Source organism: Nanorana parkeri, unplaced genomic scaffold, assembly GCF_000935625.1.
Source record: "Nanorana parkeri isolate BGI_ZX_2015 unplaced genomic scaffold, ASM93562v1 scaffold804, whole genome shotgun sequence".
In the NCBI taxonomy this organism is placed as follows: domain Eukaryota; kingdom Metazoa; phylum Chordata; class Amphibia; order Anura; family Dicroglossidae; genus Nanorana; species Nanorana parkeri.
In genome coordinates, this window is record NW_017307072.1 from 696952 (window position 1) to 721025 (window position 24074).

General features: G+C 39.0%; 1 protein-coding gene across 4 annotated transcripts in view; it reads left to right on the top strand.

Moving 5' to 3' along the window:
* BICC1 (BicC family RNA binding protein 1) overlaps positions 1-24074 on the top strand; it is a 205557-nt gene that overhangs the window by 157884 nt on the left and 23599 nt on the right. For all 4 annotated transcript variants that reach the window (XM_018564996.1, XM_018564999.1, XM_018564998.1 and 1 more), the window contains exons 4-7: positions 4983-5062; positions 8601-8759; positions 14195-14248; positions 19651-19845. In XM_018564996.1, coding sequence (XP_018420498.1) covers positions 4983-5062; positions 8601-8759; positions 14195-14248; positions 19651-19845 — 488 coding nt within the window. The remainder of the gene's footprint in view (positions 1-4982; positions 5063-8600; positions 8760-14194; positions 14249-19650; positions 19846-24074) is intronic.

Here is a 24074-nt window from a genome sequence, read left to right on the forward strand (position 1 = left end):
CTGTTCACACCAGTGCAGTCCGTTCCAGTGTGGGGGAAAAAAATGCTGCATGCACTATTTGTTCTGTTCTGGAACACACCAAAGCACATGTTAATGCACTGCACCTGAGAGCCTATTTTATGCTAAAAAAAAAAATGCACCGGAATGTCAAAAATGCCCTGCATCGCATTTGAAGATCTGGTCCGGACATCATGTGAACAAGCCCTTAAAAGGCCACATAGCCTGCAGTCTCTCAGCAGGTAGACTGAGGCCCCTGGATGGGTTTAAATGCAAGATTTTAGAATTGCCTGGAATGTACTTTTCAGTGCGTTTCCATAAGGAGGGTGTGTCTTTTATTACACAGTTTTGTGTGATACATGGTTTGCCTCACTGTAGGTTTTCTTTGAAACAAAACATGCATGAAAATTTTAAAGCATTTGTAATAATTTCTTGTGTTTTGACATCCACTATGCAATCCTTTGAAACTTTTGCCGGGCTGTGAGAAATGTCCATTCTCGTAAGCTTCGCCTGGCAGAAACAATCTCTGTTCTTCAAACACAAGTGGAAATAGCATGCTCTTTGTACATGTTTCCAGTACATCCTAGACTAAATTACTTTAAATGGCCGGTCATGTAAAGAATACACAAAAGAATTTTAGAACCTGCACTTTAAGCTCTTGATATGAATAATTCATATTTAAGTTCTTTCCATTTAAAAATTCCACTTCTGCTTTTCATTAGGAGGGCTGAATGTCTTAGACGGATTCATTCTGGCCTATTTACCTTTTTTTTTTTTTTTTTGCCATTTTATGGTGCGGCACTGTGCCCTTGAAACTGTTATGCAGAACTAATGTATTATATTCATTTCATGTCTCCAAGAATTCCTTGTAGAATAACCAGTGGGGATTTTGTTATTTCTACTTGTAATTTTGTATATTACATCCTTTTATCTTTTTATTGGGTAGAATGTAAAATGTACAGTGGTACCTCGGTTCACGAATGCCTCTGTTCATGAACAATTCGGTTCACGACCAGGAAGTTCGTCAAAATTTTGCCTCCGTTCGCGAACTCTGCCTCGGGTTACGAACACAAACGCTGCCATCTTCCCCGCTCTGACACATGGTCGTGGCTTCCTGTACTCGAGATTGTGGTCGCAGACAGGGCTGTGAGCACTTATTGTGAAGCTTTTTTGTGTGCTTTGTAGCACAGTACTGTACAGTATTACTGTGTTCATTCCAGCATGGCTCTCAAAGTGCAGAGCAAGCATGGTGGGGAAAAAAAGCGCAGAGCATTAATGAAGGTGGCAAGAATGTGCAGAGCATTAATGAAGGCGACAAGAATGTGGCAGAGCAAGAATGGTGGTAAAAAGAAACTTGTGGTTACATTTTTTTTTTCTTTTTTCACATGGTTCAGAACGGATTAACCTGATTTACAATTAACCCTATTGGGAAAATGTGATTCGGTTCACAACCGAAAATCAGTTCGCCACCACGTTCGTAGGGGTCTGAACGGATTAACCTGATTTACATTGAACCCTAAGGGAAAATGTGATTCGGTTCACAACCAATTCGGTTTGCGACCAGAATCGTGTAACCAATTAAGTTCGTGAACCGAGGTACCACTGTATATACAGGTTTATACACAAACATAATTGTAATTTCAGGTTTAATCTTTTTAGAATGGGTATAAATACATTCAATTTATTCTTTCATCTAGCATGTTTAATTTTGGGGAAAACCTGGAGTACAAGCAGAAATTAGCAGATAAAGTACATAATTGAGCAGAAGAAAAATAACATTTTGATTTTAAGTATTGTAATACTTTTTGCCTTTTTAATTTACTATGTTTATATGCATATGCCAGATCAGATTTATGGTTAGACCATGCTGGGGAGCTGTAGAGCCCTGCAGTTGTCAGGTCAGGTTTATGGTTATGCCATGCTGAGGAGCTGTAGAGCCCTGTACACGTATAAACTGTAAGAAATTGGGCCTAAGCAATAACTGTTGAGGGGCCCTTGGTAGTATGTAGGCCACAGGCTCCCCTTCTTGCTAATATGTTCAATACGGAAAGAATCTGCAAGAAATCTGCAAGCTATTCCCACTTTAGTGTCTTAAAAAAAAACACATTTTGTTGGAATATACATCTAGACATTTTTTTGGTTGATTGGGCAATTTTTTTAATTTTAAAGGTCTAAAGTGGCATAGCAGCTATAGGCACCATTACTGTTTAATATATATTACAAAGCCTACACACCCCTGTAAAAAAAAGCCAGGTTTTTGAGATGTAATAAAAATCAAAGGTTTCCACCTTTTTGTTGTGACATCTTCAGGCCTCTGCTTAAGGGACTTTTATCTTTCAAAGTATTTTATTTTCCAGTATAGCATACAATTGCATTTCAGATTCTTCCACATTAGCATAGTGAAGTAGTAGGGGGGGATCACTAGATGCCATACACAATATATAATAGTTCTGTAAAACAGATCATATCTATCACCCTATTCTTGCCAATGTATCCCCCATCAGCAAAAACAAAACTCAAAACAGTCTGAGAGGAATATCTGGCATAGGGATCCGCCTATGTCTGCAGCAAACATTTGTTATGATCTCCTCCTTGTCTATATAAATAGAAGACTTTCTGTCCCACATCAATGTACTAAACAGCTCACGTGTGCGAGCATAATGAAAAAAAGACAGACAAAAAAGGAAAAGGAAATAGATGCTAAAGGACGCAGAACAGCTTAAGAGTCTGAAAAGAGTAGCTCCATCCCCGACCAAATAGCCCAACATCTACTTAAACATTAAACATAGTCCCCAGAGAAAAATTCCAGAAAAATTGTTCAATGAAAATTACCCGGTTTCCAGCACCCCTGTATATAACCTGGGGGTCCAGGTCAATTCAAAGCTTTTTTAGTATCTTGGAGGATGCTGTGAAGTTTCTCATGGACCATAATCCACAACATTTTTTGTTTAACCAAGTGGAATGGAATTGTTGATCCTCCCGGAGTTGGTGAAACCGAGGTATATAGTTTTTCTATAGTTGTAAAAAGATAGGTGTAAGTTTAATCCCTAGATATTGCAAAGCCTCCGTGGACCAGGTAAAATCAAAATGTTCCGACAACCGAGACCACACTTCCTGGGGGATATTGATATTAAGAGCCAATGATTTGGATGCATTGACCCGCAATCCAGATACCCCAGCAAATTGAGTCAACAATGACAGGACATTAGGAAGTGTGGTCAAGGGTGAAGTGACAAACAGGAGCAAGTCATCCGCAAATAAAGCACACTTATGCTCCTGCCTACCACAACCCACTCCCTTAATATTAACATTAGCACGGATCGCAATCGCTAGTGGTTCTATCGCTAATGTAAAAAGCAGTGGGGAAAGTGGACAACCTTGACGTGTACCTATAGAGATAGCTATGGAGTCAGATGTGGCCCTGTAGCCTAATTTGTGCTGACTGAGTGGTGTATAAGGCCCGCAACGTATTCAGAAAGAGGGGGCCGAAGCCCCATTTCTCAAGCAGCTGGAAAAGGTATTGCCAAGACACTGAATCAAAGGCTTTTTGGAAGTCTAAAGACAACAGAAGCCCAGATTGTGATTGCCCTCCATCCCACCCTGACTGCAACAAGGTCATCATATCAATGGCCCTTCTAATTTGATCGGGGCCTTGCCTACCCCTAATGAAGCCCACTTGATCCTTATGAATATAGGATGGTAGGAAGGAGCTCGATAGATTAGCAAGAATTTTAGTTAGGAGTTTTAAATCATTGTTTATCAAGGAGATCGGTCTAGAGTTGGAGATTTCCCCCAAGTCCTTGTTGGGTTTAGGAAGAACTATAAGATAGGCCCTATTTAAATCTGTGTGTAAGGAACTCCCCTGTCTCACTTCATTAAAGAATCTCTCCAAGTGAGGCACCAAGACATCCGAAAACTTCTTATAGTATAAGGCAGGCAGTCCAACCGGACCCGGAGCCCATGACAATTTTGCCTGCTTGATAGCTTGTTTAATTTCCAGTGCCGAGATGGGTGCTTCCATAATCATGGAATGATCCAATGACAGGGATGGAAGAGGACCAACAAAACAATACAAAAATATAAATAAAGAAAACCCAACAGAAAAAAACAAAACAACAAAAAAAATACCTATACAAACAATTATCCCTGCTTAAGGGACTTTTAAACAGTATTATAGTTCACATTAGAGGCGGAAAAACTTCAGAAGTGATTTATCTTTGACTGATTTTTTTTTTTTTGTCTTAAAAACCTGCCATTTTTACAGTGGTCTGTAGACTTTTTTTTAATATGCACCGTAGTGAGAGGGAGATGGTACTTTGAGGCAGAAATTGTCTAACTGAAATCTTGAATAGAAACTTCTGTTAAGGTCATTGGTGATGTCACTTAACTGTAAATTTTTATAAAGTATTAATAAAACACAAAAACCTAATGTGATATATAAAATATTCAATATATAAAATAAAAATTGATATACAAAATATTTTGCAATATTTCACATTTACCTGCCAAAGAAATGTATTTTTGTTATCCCTGACCATAGTCTACAAAACTGTTCTACATCACTTCTCGTTGGGTATTTGAGGAGTCCAACTCCTGCATCTACTATAAAATAGTATTCTGATTGTATTAAAGGTGCTCTTCAACACAGATACAACAGCAACTGAGAAGAAATCTTCCCAAAATGATGGGAATTCAGATGCTAGTTGTCGTCAGAACATTAATTTCCATTTGCCCTCACATCTTGCTGTCATGACTGCTCTGAAATTCAGGATTTTCCCTCATTTTATGTCTCTGTGATAATAGTCAATAAAGGACAACAGATGGTTCAGTCTTCCCAATGGGAACACAGACTGCAGTAAATACTTGGCAGAAGGTCTAACCCTTCTACACGCTATCCAAAACTATAAAAAAAAAAAAAGCTTTCAAGATCAACTAATGCTTGTGCACACAGCCTCTTAATTGCAATTTATATTTTGTATTTATAGATCCCCACATTAAAGTATCTGGCAAGAAAGAAAATGTGAAAGAAGCAAAGGAACGAATAATGTCTGTTTTGGATACAAAGGTAAGTTTAAGTCCTTAAACGGTTTATAAACAGTAAAGCAATAAAAGTTTAACTTGCATAGCTAAATGATTATATATTTTTTATAAGCTCTCCATAGTTTTGATCAGCTTATTAATCATTTTTTATATTTATAGACCTTATTTCAAGCTATATTTAAATTATATATGCTATATTACACAAGCAATTTTGCCTCTCCCAGTGAAAGTCTATGGAGCACTCAGTGTTTCATGGTTGCCTATAGTTTGTTCATGACAGATTAAATTAATTGTGCTCTATAGGTGGCTTACCTTAAAGTAATCATTGAATATGGTGTGTAGTGTTTCTGGTCTGCTTTTTCTGAACAATCCTGCCCCCTTGTGAACAGAGCCTCAGGGAGTCCTGATAATGTATCCCTGGAAGCTTTTAGCATGGTTGGTTTTTTATGCTGCATCACATTTACATTCCTCTCTTCCAAGTGTATAGTGTGTGTGTGTACAGAAGACTTATTATTATACAGGATTTATATAGCGCCAACAGTTTGTGCAGCGCTTTATCCAGCTGAGCAGCTGAGGAACGTTTTTTTTTTTTTCTGAGCATAAGTTTTCCTGTCATCACAGCCATTAAAATTATGTGTTCTGTCTTTGCAAACTGCAATACATTTTGCTGCTGTGTTCCATTTTGCTTGTCTGTTTTTTTTCCTTAAAGGGAAACATTTTGTCGTAAGTATTTACTTTGTGCTGTAACTGTTATAAAATAATAAAATAATCTTGATATGTTTTTTACATACCTGATGATTAGCTTTCTATGACCATTTTTTTAATATGGTCACAAGACTCTGCTGTAGGATAAGCCATCTGCACCAAACTTTATGAATCTAGTTCCGAAAGGCAATTGGGCTACAAGTAGTACATGACAATAATTGTGCTGCGTTCCTCAATTGAAAACGGCATGCTTATGTAGAGCGCAAATATGACTCCCAGACAGTTGTCTTAAATTACCCTATGTTGTACAGTTTCCTTAACCTGCTGGGCTATTGTAATCTGACAGCCAGCAGTCAACTGTTCGCCTTTAGGCCTGGGTCCTTCGACAGAAGTCGATTTAAGAATGCACTTTTGTATAACGCAGTGGTGCTGACAGGGCCACACGCAGCTCAAATTTCGGGCCAAGTCATTTTGACTTGGCCAAAATCCGAGCACTATATGGGCAGCTTTAGTTTTTTTTTTTTCTCTTGACCTACCCAAAAGGACAAGATTTGTTTGAAATCCACATATAAAGCCTAATTTCTTGCAATAGTGTACAAGTATACAAAGCATACTTGCACATTATCACCCACTCTCACTATGCCTTCATCAATGACAGGTTCATGCTCCTGTTCCTGCGTTCCAGGTTCTGTGACTCCTCCTTTAGCAGGCCCATGCAAATGGATTAACTGAATTTACACAACACACAGATGTTCATATGCCCAAAAAGAAAAGGCTTTAGATTTATATATTTTTGGAAACCCACATGTTGAAACCCTGTCCGCTGCTCCCTTCCGCTGCATGTATTCCACACTTTCATGTGCGAGAAATAGCTATTCCCCCACTGCACCCTGTGACTCTTCCTGTTGGCTTGTATGCAAGGCATATGAGCGGGCACAAGGAGCAGGTATTCAACCCATCCAAAGGGAGAATACTTGCAGTGGCAGAATTGCTGTGGCTTTTCAACACATGAGCCACTAGAAAGGGTTATATAGGGCCGCTTTTATTACAGATCGACTTCTTTCTGTTTTGACTCCTTAGGGAGAGGCTCACTTTAAAGAAGTGGTAAACGCCCACCCTTTTTTTTCAAAATTGATTCCACATCAAACAAATAAACCTTGCTCCGCAAAGTATTTCTTTACATTTTTGCCCAAACACTTAGTCATCAAGTTGCCAAACAGCTGACTCCCAACACTCTCCACTCTGCTTCCCTGGAGTTCCTGTCTAATCACAAAGGACAGCAAAGACTCCCAGTAGCTGTCCATTTACTAGCTTGGAAAGAACTCTTAAACATCAGAAGCAGCATCCATTGAAAGTGATTTCATCAGTGTTTTTATTTTAATATCACTTACTATCATCTCCACCCCAACATATAACCCTTAACCAAAGTGTTAACCTCTAAACTGACCCCATTATTGAATATGTTCCCCAAAACCTAATCTTAACTCTAAAACTAATTTATCCCCAACATGATCTCTAACACTCAATTAACACATTGTTCTGTATAGTTGCCTGGTGCTGTATTGAGAACAAGCCATGCCAAAACCTCCTGTTTGCTAGCAACAAAAACTAATGTTCCAATACAAGCGGACTATGTTAAAGGGAATGTGTATGATAGTTTTGTATATATTTTGTTTCCTATGGTCAGCAGTAAAAATTACAATTGTTACATATATTAACATATTGCCGTTACCAACTGTTTTCCATATGTAACCATAGTTTGGTAAAGGTTTCATGGTATGCTCTGTTAGGGGAGAAAACCTGTTTTCAGAGCTCAATAATGTATGCTGGAATTTACACAAACAAGTAGGATTTTTAAAGCCGTAAAGCATGTTCTTTCCTGCTTTCTCTGTATGGCTTCATCCAGAGTTTCAATTAGAGACGGCCTGCCTGAAATACTTCATCTGTTATGTCTTCAGAAAACCTAGTGTGTTCAGGGAAACGTTTGTCATGAATTAACATTAAAATTGACAAACAGTCTTTGCAAAACAGCATTAAATAAAATATTTTAAAAACATTAAACTTAAAAAAAATGACTCAACAAATATAGCCCTTTAACCGCAAGATCCTGTTTGCAGATAAGTGTTTTAGTCTATTTAGTGGGTTAGTAGCATCTCAGAAAAGTTTTCCACTTATGGTATATAGTTTATGATTTGTATGTAACCTCACTGTATTGTGTAACTATGTTTCTTCATTAAGAAATCCATTAACAAAAACTTTACATACAAGGTTTATGACATGAATATGTTTGTTATATTTACATTAACCTGATGGTTATTCATATACATATTAAAAAAAGCAGACACAAGCCCTCCCTGCTGAGGGGAGGGCTAGCGATGATTGCAGTGCTGAGCGGGCATACCGGCCCGTGCGGCTTTCGTTTTCCACCACGCCATCAACCCGCCAAAAATCGTACGATAATCGGTGGTGTATGGGCACCTTTAGTGTATGTGTATATCGGGCCCCATTCACACCTACAGTATATTTCGGGTGTGATTTAGAGATTCCTGTGTCAGGAACTTGCGTTTTCCTGCAGCAGGAATCCCTAATCTGCCGTTTTCAAGCGGCAACTATCATACGATAAGAATTATCATAAGATCATTTAAGAGGGTGTGTTTAGGGGCGGAGTTAAGGGCGGGTAAGGGTTAGGTGGGGCAACTGGTGGCTAGTAACTCTTAAGGCCTGGCTAGTAGTTCAGGACTTGAAATTTTGAGCCCTGATATTATTATAAACAATTGTTTAATTGTTTTCCATGTACAAATCCATATAATTGTATTTTAAGGCTGTGGTTGATGCTCTGGAAATTTGTTTTCTACTAGAGTAACCGTGTCACATTGAAAATGGACGTTTCTCACACAGAGCACTCACATGTCATTGGTAAAGGAGGGAACAACATCAAGAAAGTGATGGAAGAAACTGGCTGCCACATACATTTTCCAGACTCCAATAGGAATAATCAGGCTGAGAAAAGCAACCAGGTACATGACTTTTCTATAATTGTTTTGATTTATTTTATCATTCACTTTAAAAGGTATTTTTTTGGTATAATCACATTTGAGATCAATCTGCCATCGGAATTAAGAATCGCGGATCCAACTGTTGCTTTCTGAGAATCTTGTTAGATTACTGTAGGCAACTTATGTATTTAAAACATGGGCAACTTTAGTGCACATACCCTGGTTATCCTTCTCCCCAAGCTCAGAATTTTTAAGCAGTATATTTAGCTGTAATTTTTTTCACTGGAGATCATCACAGTTTGCCTGGAGCTGCAGAGTCTCTCTTCAGCCACTCCTGTATGGCTGGATTGCATATCCTTCAATAAATGGCTCCAGCAGGGCAGAAGAACGTTCCATTGGAAGCCTATAGAATTTTGGCTGTCCATGCACAAGGGAGATCTGATGCAGGACTGCAAAGATTTTTGAACGACATGCTCCATGGCTTTGTTAATCTTCGATTTCCACAGGCCTGTTATACCTGTGTATAACAGCCCTATGGAAATCTTCGATTTCCAAACCCATGAAGCATTTTGTTAAATAAATCTTTGCATTACACGGACGCTCAGTATAGAAAGGGAGGAACTTATGAGATCTGAGACTAAAATCGATCTTATGGCTATAAGCACCCCAACACACAAAGAAAGCATGCTTTTTAGACCTACCCCATGCTGATTAGTGCTTCTGACCAACCTGGAAGAGAAAACGGGGGGAAGGAGTGTGTGTTTAACTTTAGTCTGTCGGGCATGTTATGCATTCATGCCTTTGGTTCTTCGGAAGATATCTTCCCATGTATGACTCGTCTAAAGTGTCATGATTATTAGGCTATTTAGATAACAGGAAACAATCCTGTCCATTGACCTTGTTTGTCAAAAAGTTTTTTTATAGGCAGTGTTGGTGAAAAAAAACATTCAGCCTAAAACAAGTTCTGTAGTTTAAAATGGAATTCATGTGATTTGACAGTAGCAATTCCGTCAAAGCTACAGGACAGCCCTGCACAGCCCCTCCACTTCTAGCCTGCCTCAGTTTTCTAGTGTCCTTAGGTGATGGACGCCTTCTCTAAGCTCTGAGAGAAGAACTCTTACATCTCTTCTAGCAAGTTTCCCTAATGCTGGTCTAAACCACTGCAGAACCTCTAGCAGTTATCTGGATTGGTATTCTCCTTGGCAGAGCCTTGGCGGACCATACCCAGACCCCTCTTGAAAGAAGATGTAGGACTGGCCTCTAATGTGCTTAGTAACCAAATCCTGCACTTGGTTCCCTCCATGACACTTTGTGCAGCATGTTTAGTTAGCCGCAGAAAGCTTTACAGTTCCATGGCCTCTGTCCTTTAATTGGGCCTTGACCTTGAACACTCCCCTAGGAGGGAGTGGAGATTGACTATAATGTTTCAATTCAGCGCATCCGTGGTAAGGGCCAAAAGCCCTCAGGCAAGCCTCAGACAGCTTACACAGATACCCAGATGGTAGCCCCAGTACCCTACGGGGTTAAATCTGCTCTAGTTCGACGTTCATGTTGCCCTTTTAGCGGGGGTTCAACTTTAAGCATTTAAATTTGAAGACTGGTGCACTCTCCACCTGAACACTCACATAGACACCTCTACCCACCTCATACACCCACACTGGGCACTGCACCAAACTTCGCCAGCGTTCCCTCCAACTCCCCCTCCTCAATCCATCCGGGACCAGGAATATGAAAAGGAAACAATGTAAAAAATTAATTTGGAGACCGCTGTTGCTTCCCAAGAGACCTAGGGGCCAGTAACCGTGGCTTTGCAGCTTCCTTCCCAAGTACTGTACTGAACATGCACCACCATCTAACCAAAGCAGGACATACAGTTCCATTGGAAGTAAACCCTCTTCAGGGGTGTTCACCAAGCTGCTGGCCTCTATCTTGGCCATTCTGCAGTTCCAGGGGTTCCCCATAGGGGGGTACTTAGACCGGTCTAGCAGCCAGGCAAGACCGAGGTTCAGGTGAGTAAATCTCTTAAATGGACAAAAGGGTAAAAAAATTGAGGAAATGCTGGTCACATTAAACTGTCAGTCTTATAACCAGCCTCTCCAATCATAGCGTCCCTGCCGCTGTGTTAGGCCAGGAGAGCTCTCTGTAGGAAAACATAGGCTCCACACCGTGGGCTGTAAAATGCAGGCCACGGTACGAAATAACCTTGTGGAGTAAAGCTTCAGTATATTTTAACTGAACCTGTGCTTTTTCCATGCTGGGTGATCGTACCAGGCTCACTATAGAGGATGTAGATACATTTCTTGATCTCTCAGCCTGGATGAGAAAATGACCGAAAGGTACTGGAAACAGGGAAAGTAAATCTCTCTGTTTTAAAGTAAACTTATTTGCATAGTATAGGCAAAGCGCAGGTTTCTATTTAACGTCTTAATGTGAATAGTGGTGACTGAATTAATCTGCTTGCCAGCTGTCTTCTCGTGCTGCTTTGCTTTTAACATGTTTCAAACCCACAAACGTGGATACGTAACCACAGATTAGTAGCCGTGTTTCACAGCTTGAGACACTTTAGTTTTGCTGAGATAATGGTGGTTTCTCTCCCTTTGTACAAGTTGAATGTTATTACATAAAACAAAAGTTCCCACTTATTGCAGACAAAATTACACTTTTTTTTACTTCCCAATTAAGAAAAGAGCAGAAGTTAGATTTTTTTCCCCCTGAGCTAAACAGACAGTCCCAGACTGAGGTGTGGTCTGCAAATCAGATCTCAATAACCAGTTGGCTTTCTGAAACAGTTTTTTTTTCAATCTTGCATTGATAAACATAGTCTGTCAGTGGTGTCAACATAAGACCAGACCATATAATGTTTTTAGGTCACTAGATATGATGATTTATATTTGCGGTTGTATAATGTGTCCTAAGGGACCTCATAAATAAAAATATTTCCAGGAAAAAAAAATCTGTTCATTTCATAGTTCTATCTGTTAAAATGCTTTATTTGGGACACAGCTCAAATTACTTGAAAGACATTCTCATACAATGTGATGGCGAGAAAATGAGAGTCACAGTTAACAGATCAAAATAAAACACGGCATCTTGTCAAAATTTGGCCATGTAATAAAAGTAGATTTTGGAAAGAGCATACATTTTCTCTCCTCCTTTTATTCTGTGTGAGTTATAGTAGAAGTATGTAAGAAGAGTATGTCAACATCTGGGATAAAAGTCAATAGTGAAAGTGTCCGGTGGGAGTAGTTTCTAAATTGCTCAAGGCAATTTTTTTGAAGGATGGGTAGGTGGGAGGGGCAGTAAAGGTATAAAAGAGGAGCGAAACATAGATCCATTCTTTTTAAAATCAGCTTTATTGTACATATTCAAGGTACAGTGGTACAGGAGGCGATGCCTCATAAGCATGACAACATCCTCCGTGCATAGCTGGGGCAGGAAATGTAAGTTGGTCACATTGCATACAGTATGGTATGAATGAGCTGCTCGTCCTAGCAGAGCAGCCATCATGTAGCCAATGTGGCCCTGTCTAGTAGAACAGAGATAGTCAGCAAAAGGTTGCATCAAACATATTCAGTATAGGTTGAAATCAGGCTCTAGGTGTGATGCTAGCCCTGTGTGGCGTTAGAGGAGCAATTGCTAATATTAAAGCACACTTACATTTGTCAATGTCTCTTCTCACGTTACAGCGTAGGATCAAGGTTGTGCGTGTGTTTAGCAGCGATGGGAGGTACATGGGGGAGAGGGGTATGGGCTAGAGTAAGAGGGAAAGCAGATAGGGGGAAGAGAAGCAGCGGGGAGGAGAGCCAAGGATGGTAGAAAGCAAAGAGGTTGTGGGTCAGGCGCTCGGGGGCGTTGCGCTCATAGCCCGTAGGTAAGCATCCATGCCCTGAAAAGAGGCCCACGGTCTCCAGGTGGGTCGAAAGAGTTCCTCAGTGTTCCCGAGCGTGTAGGTTAAATCCTCCATTAGGTATAGCGTGTTAACCTTGGATAACCACATCCTAAGGGTAGGACAACTAGGCTGTTTCCATAACAATGGGATGCATAGGTGGGCAGCATTCAGGAGGTGCCTAGACAATGACTTTTTATATTTGCCAGTGGACATGTTTAAATGTAGCAGGCAGGCTACAGGGTTGTCCGTCAGATCCACAATCACCAGGTCCTTCGGGGTGGCAATCACTCCCTGCCAAAAGGGTAGTAGTTGGGGGCAGGACCAGACTGTGTGTAGTAGTGTGCCCGGGCGGTTCCGACACCTCCAGCACGCATATGGAACTTGAGGGCACATGGCGTGAAGGGCTGTTGGGACTCTATACCAACGGGAGACTATTTTGTATCCCAGTTCTTGGGTCTTGCATGCAATGGAGGAGTGATGGGCAAGGTGCAGTATGCCGTCTTTTTGGGCCAGTGTGAAGGTGGCGTTTATGTCCCTTTCCCATTTAGCCAAAAATGTTGGACATAGATCCATTTTTGACTGAAATATATATTAGATTTTAAAAGGCCGTAAACCTTAAAGAGAACCCACCAGTATAGAGATTATGCAGGAAATTTGAATATTCATTCTTAATTATTATAGTGCAAGCTGAGTTTATAGTTTCCTTTTTAAGCTGGGATAGCTGACTTTGCATAATGCAAATATGGATATTTTTATCCTGCCATCTTCCCTTTTAACATGAACCTGCGAGGATAAAAATATGCAAACTATCACTGTTTGTTTTTAAAGGTGTAAGTTTAAGGGCATTCATCCTAATCCTGACTTATGCATTGCATGTTCTAAGCCAGTGTCTAACCAAACAGTGAACACAGGATCAGGATGACAGCTCCAGAGCTTGCATCTGTTAAAGTGATGGTGAACTTGAGTTTAATCGCAAAAATGCATTCAAGTACCTTAATAACACAAGTACTTTGTGCATCACTCAGCTGTAGATCCTCAAATCATCTCTGAATTTGTGCTGCGTCTTTAAACATTTAAACTTCCAAAACTACATGGTGGATGGAAGCAGAACTTGAAACGTTGGCACTGTCATGAGATGGCAGCTGGAGGTTGGACAAAACGTTTACTAGCCTCATCTCTTTGCAGTTCTAGAGACAATGAGAGAAGTGATTGGGTATGTACTTTCCTGACATCCCCATCAGTCTATGTTGAAATCTTGTCAGTCTTATGCATATACATATGGGTAAGATGGCTTGGGGCACTCTAAATGTCTCCGCTAGCTGAAAAAGCATGGTATCTTATATTTCTGGGTATAATCTACCATGGATCTCATGTTGGATCCTAATTTATTATTCGTAATCTGCTACATTGCATATTAGGATAATATAGCTTAATTTAATGCTTTGACACAGTTTTTATGCGTTGTATGGGGAGTAATGTACAGTATATGATGTGCCTATTTTTCACGTACATGTGGAAAGTGAGATAATGTTTTCTTTTCTTTTTTGTGTGTGTGTTTTTAATATAGGTATCAATTGCGGGACAACCTGCCGGGGTAGAATCCGCAAGAGTAAGAATAAGGGTAAGTACTGCCAAGGGTTGGAGGACTTTGAACACATTCATTGGTTATCCATGCGATCTTCTGAAACAACATTTTTTTTTTCCCTACAAATTGATAAGTGCACCTACATTTTTTTTATAGAGCATAATATGATTAAGGCACTGCGTGCCCTCCGTACCTGATCCCACAACACTTAATTTGGAAGGTTGCCAACATGAAATGACTTTGGTATTCTTTTCCTCCTTTTTTTTTTTTTTTGTATTTGTACCCAACTCACTCACCCAATGTTCTCTTAGTGGACCAGCGTGGCTGGCATTAACATTAGACACCAGCTGGGCACTGGTTTAAGGTCATTCTATTACACCCACTTACATACACACTCAGTGAGCATCCATGATCACAACACTGTAGTTACAGCGTTTAGACTCCAAATGGTAGCATTAAGTTTATTTCCTGACATAGTGTATGTTGCACAGAATAAGTGGGTTGATAATGAGTTAATACTCCATGCCACCATCCCAAACTTCAAAATATATTCATACTAGTGACTCTAATAGTACTTGCAAGGCACCAGTATTGATCAAATCCTCAGATTAAATTATTCTAAAATATCAATCCATAGTTTTTATTACAGAATAAATACAATTATTTAATAAAACATGAATTATTACAAACATTTTTGGTCCTTATTGTAAAAACTTAATGTTCTGATTGGCACCTTCCATCTGCAATCAATTTGTATATAGTATTTAACAATCTTGATCAGCAGAAACCATATTCTGGTATAAGTGATTGTTGCTGTCTAAGCGTGTATTCCAGATAGGCAAGCACATTGATGGGGCTGCGCAAGTGACTCTTTTTCAGGAGGTAATGGGAGGATACTCTAAATTAACAGACCATAACTAGGTAATGTGCAGCAGGCACTGATTGTACCAGTTGTATTTATGGGCATGAGGGGAAGGTCTGACGAATCACTATTTGGTTGAGAGCTTGATGGAATACTAACAAGCACACTCCTCCCGTGGAAGTCCCAAATTTGGGAAGAAACTCATTAGGGAGGCGCATGGAGTTTGTTTTTGGATCACAGCTGCCGCTGTTGGCTTTTTAATGTTGCCATAACAACAGACTGGTCTGAAATATACTGATGATTAGATTCTTAGAGGAAGGTGTACTTTATTGTGGCACACCTTCAAGATAAATGTAATTGTCCTACTGCTGCATGGATGGAAGGAGTTAGTAATCCTCATTCATTCAGAAGCCATGCTTGGATTTCTGCAGCTAGTGGATGATCAGTCCACACAGTAGTATTGGAACCTCATACTAGTAATTGCAGGACTGTCTATTCACATAAGTGGGTTAATTTGATGATTATATACTGAGTAATGCTGGGGCTAGTTAGCTCAGAACCCGTATACACATAAGGACTTGTTTATCTCCCTGATCTTTGATTTGACGGAGTGACTATTTCTGTGGAAAACACACGTGGTAGATTAAACAGATAAGGCAAAGGACAAAGTGTATGGAATACAAATTACCCAAAAAATATTTCTGACGGAGGCGCAAAGGAATTCTGAAGTGGCTGCAGCTTCATGAATTAACATTCATTTTGCAGCTGTATGATTAACAGGGAACGACTTCAGATACAAGTGTGCATGTGATGATGAAGATGTCTGTACTAGAACTACGTGCAATAAGTATAATATATAATACCTAGTTTGAAGTTATCATAAGTGGATAACTTCATAATTAAAAGAACTATGAAGTTATATGTGGAATCACAATCGGGAATAGCTTTGGCTAGGGTTTCTACAAAGTATCCAAGTGTTGACACTTTGAGACAAAGTATACATTGGATATTTCCAGCATACAGCAAAGCGTAACGCATGTGGCATTACAAAGTAACTTGTGTGACTGAACTTGGAACACTGGGTCCACCTCTGCCATTTTTTTGTAATTTATGGCAGTATCGAGGTGGTTGAACCAGGTGGAAATGTAGCCCTTAATTCATAAATCCACCTCCTTTTAATTTGTAATGGACTCCCATCAATATGGCCTCCCCTTGTTTCCTTATGAACTCAGTCCAGGGCAGTGAAAGATATACGAGGAGTCATATCAATGGTGTAAGGATTCATGTGCTAACTTGAAAATTAAGTTTGTACAAAAATGTACTGCAAATGTTATATAAAATCCACCAGTATTGTTCTATGTAAACTGTTTTTACCATTTATACAGTACTAATGATGACAGTAAAAACTGTATTTGAAGTAAGATTCTTTAGTTCTAAATTGGCACATGGGGTACTATAATCACTCTCCGCTAAAGAGTGATTCGTTTTGGCCCTAATTCCTTGTGTTTTTAGATCAATTACATTTTGTTTTCGTGAGATTTACAGTATTTATTAAATTCCACCAAGCCAAGATTTAGGCTTGTTTCCATGTACCAGTGCCCTGTAATGTCTTATTAGGCTTCTGGTTTCTTTGGCTGGATGAATACTATTGTATTGTTTTTAGGAAAAACTCCTGTGAAAATGGTTTAGATGTTTCAGTGACATATTTCATACTTCCTTCATTGCTTTGTGGTTTTCAACTCATCAACATTTGAGACATTTTATGATTTTCTAGCCCAGACCAAACCACCTTTCTTCAAGCCGCATTTCCATTTATTACTGATCGCGTGATGAATGCTAAAGTACACACAAGCAGAAGCACTGAAAGATTATTTGCTTTAGATCTGGCATTTGTCGCATCTGAAATTCCTTGGACACATCTCACACACCACACAAGTCATTCAGTCAATAGTTAAATAATTGGAAAAGGGGAAAATTACTACTTGCACTATGAGGGAGGGCATACGCCTTTTTGCTGTGCATTACATTTCTGCTGATTTTCACAAAGGATTTGACCTAGTGCTCCTAGCCAACCAAATGTATGTAGCAGAGTACACTTGTATAGTGTCCTCTCACATACAGAAAGCCTGACTACTTCAATTCTCGCACTGTTCTGCCCTTTTTGGACAAAATCACTTTTACATTTTCACTATGGGCCTATTTGGTTATAACTTGGCTTTCTATTGGCAATCTTGTCTTTAAAAAATTTACTTTTTCTATGTAACCTGTAGACAAAAAGCTTTTTTTTACTAATTTCACCCCTTCATGACCGAGGCCTTTAATTTTTTTCACCCATATTATATTCCACATTTTAGGCCTGAAAATGACTTCAAACCCCCAAACATTATATATTTTCTGAATGCCGAGACCCTATACAATAAAATGGTGGTAGTTGCAAATTTTTATGTTGCGCAATATTAGCGATGTGTCCGGCCGGGGGTGGGGGGGGCCCTTCTACGGGACACAGAAGCAATCTGGCGACAGCTAAGTCGCCAGAACCGCTTCTGTTGTAAAGCCGACAGTCGGCTATACAAGTTTAAACAGACTCCCGGCGGCAATAAACAGCCCCGCTGCTGGCGACGTGCACTGTACGTCAGTCACGAAGGGGTTAAACAATGTTGGTTTAAAAAGTGTACATTTTTTATTTTGTTTATCCCATGTAAAATTACACTAAGCTGATGGTACAAAGCATGGCAAACTTGCAAATGGTAAAAAAAAGCTTATTTTTTTTTTTCCATTTTGAATATTTATTTTTCTTATATGTAACACTGAAAAAAAAATAACAAAACAAATTAGTTAGAATTAAAATATTAATGGGAAAATTAATTTTGAAAAATTATCAAAATGGCTAAAGGGAGGGAGTTTATTGTTAACCAAGTTCATAAGGGGTTGAGTTGAAGTATGTGTTTACATTTTTTTTTTCTACGTTTGCAAGGATTTGATTTACACATGAATAAATTGGTAACTACAGTGTAACAATACATTGTTTACATTGCATTAGCTAATGGCACTTGCAGGCTATCCGTAAGTGTCATTTTACACAGGCCCAGCTGCATTTTGACAACTGCTGCTTCTTTGTTATACATAGCCATTACACAGAACACAGATGACGTTGAAGTGACACGATACTCATGAGTTCAATCCTAAAAACACATTAAGTACCTTAACTATAACAAAAATGTAGCTTGTGTACCACTCAGCTGTAGATCCTCAAATCATCTCTGAATTGCTGCTGACACTGTCCTTCCTTCTGGAGGGTGGCTACTTTTCTTCCCCATGGTCCCTGTGTGTTGTGAAGTAGCCACCGCTCCAAGCTCACTCCCATGATGCACTACAATCTTAATACAAATTAGTAAACTAAACAGAAGATTGTAGTCCATCATGGGAGCGAGCATGGAACAGTGACTACTTTACAACACACACGCGTACCATGGGAAACAATAGAAGCCACCCTCCAGAAGGAAGGACAGCGTCGGCACAAATTCAGAGATATTTGAGGATCTACACCCGAGTAATACACAAATAAGCTACATTTGTGTTAATAGTTAAGGTACTTAAATGATTTTTTTAAGACCTAACTCAGTGTTTAGTGTCATTTTTAATTTTGAATGGATTTTGTGCTTTAAACACAGCTCGCTAGCATTAGCAGTTCCCTGAATGCTTGCACTTATTGTGGTGATTATGCTTTAAAGGAGAACTATGAGGAGTGCTTTTCACTCACCTCATAGTTCTAGCCGATCTGTGACAATGAGACTGTCACAGGTCGGCTCAGTACATCGGGAGGTGAGCGAACACATACTGGCGTTCGCTCACCTCTCGATAAGACTAGCACGACGGTAGGACGCTAGTTTGTGTCCTCCCGTTACCCTAAGGAGAACTATGGGGAAAAGCCCTAACCCCATAGTTCTCCTTTAATGTTTTTGGAAGCTTTTAGGTGTTCTATACCTGTATCTTTATTATAAGGGAAATAGAGAACTACAGGATAGCATATCTGCAGAGATGGAAATTCAAAACTGCGCAATGTTAACAAGGCAGTGGCTACTACTTTTACTTTTTTTCTCAGGTGTTACACCTTGCTTGAACAAATTTTGTGTATTGAACTGATTCAGGCCTACAAAATAGTGATATAATGGTTATTCATGAGCTGTGGAAATCTTTGCCTTGGAGGGTCAATAACTCCTGCATATAGTGTTAGATCTGTGTCAAAATGCTTTATGATCTCCATGAAGAGTATGTGTCACAATCCATTCTCTTTCACAGCTTTTATGTGTGTGCACTGTGCTTGGTATACAGCCACTGTTTCAGAGCATTTTTGGACAAGATAGCTTTTTGCGTTTCCGCTATGGGCCTGATAACTTGGGTTTCTATTGGCAATATTGTATTTCAATATTTTTACATATTGGGATCATTTTTTGTGAAATTTTCTTTTTACATTTCTTAGTTTGCAAAAGTTAGACGTTGCTTCTCAATTTGCTTCCTTTTGTAAAATAAATAATTCTACTTAATCTGGTAAATACATATGTTTTATTTTCTACAGGAATTGCTGCCTTTGGTTTTGATGTTTGAGTTGCCCATAGCTGGTATTTTACAGCCAATTCCAGATCCAAACTCTCCCACGATCCAGCACATTTCCCAAACCTACAACATAACGGTTTCTTTCAAGCAACGGTCCAGAGTTTATGGTGCTACTGTCATTGTGAGAGGCTCCCAGAATAACACCAGTGCTGTTAAGGTAATTGTCTTTTACACAGTAAAAGTTACATGCCGAAGACTTGCTTTGAATCAGGGCCTGAAAATCCTGATTCTGTTTATCCAGCTGTGAAACATCCCTTGCTGAAAGAAGAATTTCAGAAAGGCATAGTAAGAGTTGATTTTTATGTCACATATTGATGCACTGCAAAGTTCCAGCTGTAGTGCTTAGACCATATAGAGGGAATCGGGTCTTTATTGAAATCTCTTGGCGTCCAAAAAATGTCAAATGCCTTGTCATTTTAAACTTTTACATAGACTTTTTTTTTTGTTTTAGTGTTTTGAAAATATTTTCCGAGGGACTTGCTAAAGTTCAAAATTTGCTTCATGGTGGATTTTTATTGTAAACTTACCATGCTGGTGCAGGAAGTCACCATTTCAGAATAAATGTGCAGTAGTTTTGAAATAGAAAGTTCTTGAAAATATCACAGATAATGTGCAAGCTGATGTCTGAAAGGTTAGGCAGTTGTCTGTAGCAGCCAGATTCTTTTTTTCAGTGAAGGCTATGGTATTAAGTGGGGTGCTTGAACAGCACCCTCTCCTTTTGGTCATTCCCTGTGTATAACGACCTAGATTCAGGGATATATATCACTCAAACTATATCACCACATTAAAGGAAAGTAAAACAGCTTTATATTTGTAGATGTAGGTTTTTCCTATCTGGAAAAAAATGCATCTAAAGTGACCTTGGAACGCTGATTACATGGCACTTGTCTTTAATTTGTATTTTGGTTTTCTTTTGTGCCTGCCTAGTCGTCCATGTTGGCATTTATAACTTTTGAATGTGTACTAAATCTGAACCTTCTGGTGTTCACTTGTTCTGGAACCACTTTCTTTATAAGACTACTGCAGCAATAGAGCAAGAAAGTGTTACAGAATAGGAACATGTAAAAAAAAAAAAAAAAAGCTGCAGTCCTAACCAAAAGTCTGATGAAGACATGGGCAGAAAGGGTGTTTGTTGTCAATGGAGGAGGTCTAAATTCCTTTCCATTTACATCAGAGAACAATCATTGGCAGTCACAAATGTGTGGCTGTTGCACTTTTCCATTAGGGGCATTTTCATGGCTTTGCACTGCAGTACTGCGCATGTTACCGCACATGTTATGGTGTGATATACTGCCATTCATTGTTGATGGCACCCCAATGCACCTTTCTAGTGCACTTGCAGTGCATCCTGGAATACCTTGGTTGTCCCTGGTTTGATCATACACCTCAAGACCTTATCTATTTCCTATGTAAGTACTTCTATTTTTCTTCATTCTTAATAAATGTTAAAGCATGAGAAGGCGCGGTCTCAATTCTCTTTTACATGCACTTGCCATGCAGCCCATTGTAACACATAAAGGAGTGCCACGCTGCAGAAAATGCTGCATGCATGATTTAATGCATAGCAGCGGACCAGACTGGTGTGAACGACCTTTATTGCTAAAGTCAGAAGTGCATAGCCCTTTGGTTCCTGGTCATCTTCTAATGTGCTCTTCCTGTTCAGGCTGTTTCAGACCAGCTGTGCCAAGTCCCTATCTTTTGTGTCTCTTGTACAGTCATGTGAAAAAAGTAAGCACACCCCATGGAATATCTCGGAGAGGAAAGGGAGGGTTATAGGGCGGCCATGTTCTGAATGTTTTGGGTGATTTGAAAACACAGTTCATGCAAGGAAACCCACGAACATCTTGCAGCTGAAGAAACTTTGCTTGGAGAAGTGATTAAAAATTGAGTTGATATCGGAGACTATTGGGCAGTTCTAAAAAAATTAAAAAAACATTCCTACTACTCATTTTTGCTTAAAGCGGGCAATACCAATTTCTTTGGTGAAAGATGTATTTAATTTTTCCACAGTACACCATTACATCTCAATATTTTGGTTGAATAAATTTATTGAAAAGACAATATTTTTGTTTGTTTTTATCCAAGTATATCATACTTATCTGTAGACGCCTTTTGAACGATCTATTTGATCTAATAGTTTCTAGTTCAAATATGTTGGAAAAGTCAATGACTTCTATGGCGTGTACTTATCTTTACACTGTTGTAGGTATTCCAGTTCTTTTTCAAGCAACTGCCTAGCTTTGTAATCTTATTGAACTGTTTTTATACTTTGTATGTAGGTAATGTATAAGGACAAAATATAGTGTATACATGTACATATACTTCCAGTCTTATTACACCCTCAAATGTTTGTTCCTTTAAGAAAATAGAGTTCTGTAGGTAATGCAGTTATTTTAACTGCCCAAAATAGGAATTTGGGGCCCTGGGATTTCCCCCTGTGCTTGCCTATGGTTATCTATATCACAGCCTTACTCCAGTTTTCTAGCCTGCACTAGAATAATAACAGCAGAATATCTTGTTTAAATATACCATAAGTAGAAACTTTGAAAAAGTGTTATGACTGCTGACCATTAGTTTTTTGTGGCAAGTTCCTGTAGGGAAAATGTGTGATGCTTGTAAAATGCAGACTGAGGTTGTTTTTAACTATGCACCTTGTATACATTCCAGATCTGCACAAATCCACTTCTTAAAACAGAATTCTGCCACTCATTTCCTCCCTGATCAAATTCACCCTTCATCACAAAGACTGGGAGGTCTCCAGTGATTTTTCACTTTAGGTTATATACTTTTCTCCCAGCTAACCTAGTATTCCAAAGGCTCTAATGCCTTCTCATCCAATAAATACATAACAGCAGTTATGTTTTTTGGATTATGTAAAAACACAGATACCGTGTAAACTGTCTAGTTTACTCAATACTTCAAGCCAGCCTTTAGCTATGTAATTATCTAAAGATGTAACAGATGTTGAAGTTCTTGTTTGTATGAATTTACTGAAATGCCTCGTTTTTATGGAATATTTTGTGTATGATTTTTAAGCAAAGTTCTATCATGTTTATGCTTCAAAATTTCACTGCTAAAAAAACCCCCAGAAAAAAGTAAACAACCCTTTCATGTACTGTAGCATTAAATGTAACAACACTGCCCCAAAAAGTAGGTTTTGAGAGAAATGCTTAGCATGTAAAGATGTAGGTGTAAACCCTAAATGAATGACATTTGGATTGCTAAAACACTGTCAGGGTTATTCACTAAAAGGTGAAGAGTTTGGAGAAGGCAGAAGAGGTGAACAATCTAGGACAACATAGCGGAACTGGAAAGTGAGCTGAATTGAAAATGTTTTCCAAATCAGCTATGTTGTCCTAAATTGTTCACTTCTCCTGCCTTCTCCAAGCTTTTTCACCCTTTAGAAAATAACCCTGTGTATATCCTAAACAATGTCCTTTTTTATTAGAAAATAGTTTTCATCCTTTTTTTTCATCCTTTTTTTTCATCCTTTTTTTTCCATCCTTTTTTTTCCATCCTTTTTTTTCCATCCTTTTTTTTTCCATCCTTTTTTTTTCCATCCTTTTTTTTTCCATCCTTTTTTTTTCCATCCTTTTTTTTCCATCCTTTTTTTTTTCCATCCTTTTTTTTCCATCCTTTTTTTTCCATCCTTTTTTTTTTCCATCCTTTTTTTTTCCATCCTTTTTTTTCCATCCTTTTTTTTTCCATCCTTTTTTTTTTCATCCTTTGTTTTATCTCAATGCTGCTGATCTCCTTCAGCCACTTGCTGTCTATATGCACTTATTCCAGTGGAAGCTGCATGTGATTTCTTAGGACAGGCTTCCTCATGGTGACCACAATGTGCCATTTGTTTGCATGGCTGGTTGTAGTCTTAATTGGAAGAGCACATGTGAATGTGAAGGAGAGTGTCACCCTATCACAGGAAGTGCCTGAAATAAAGCCTTGTTGGCAAGATCTCCAGGTATTTTATTTAAAGCTGCAGTTTTTTTTAAATCTAAAATTGCTTTTGTATTTGCAGTAATATGTTAAAGGTAATATGAGATTTTATTGATTGGGTTTACTTAGACTTAGACTTAGACTCTTTCTTGAGCTATGCTGCCATATCTGTGTGCTTGAAAACTTTTTTTTTTCTTTCTATGATATGGGGTCTTTTTTTTTTGTGTTACATTTTCTTTCCACAGAAAGCAGAGACTTGCCAGGGCTTTTAAAACCTTAAGGCCTTGGTTCTCAACTGGTGGGTTGTGACCCAAAAATAGGTTGCGACCCCATGTTCAGTGGGTCACTGCATACCTTCCACTTTTCTAGGTGCATACCTTCCACTTTTCCCCCCTTAAACACCCCCCCCCCCCCCCCCCCCCATACACACGCAAACATGCGTCGGGTGCG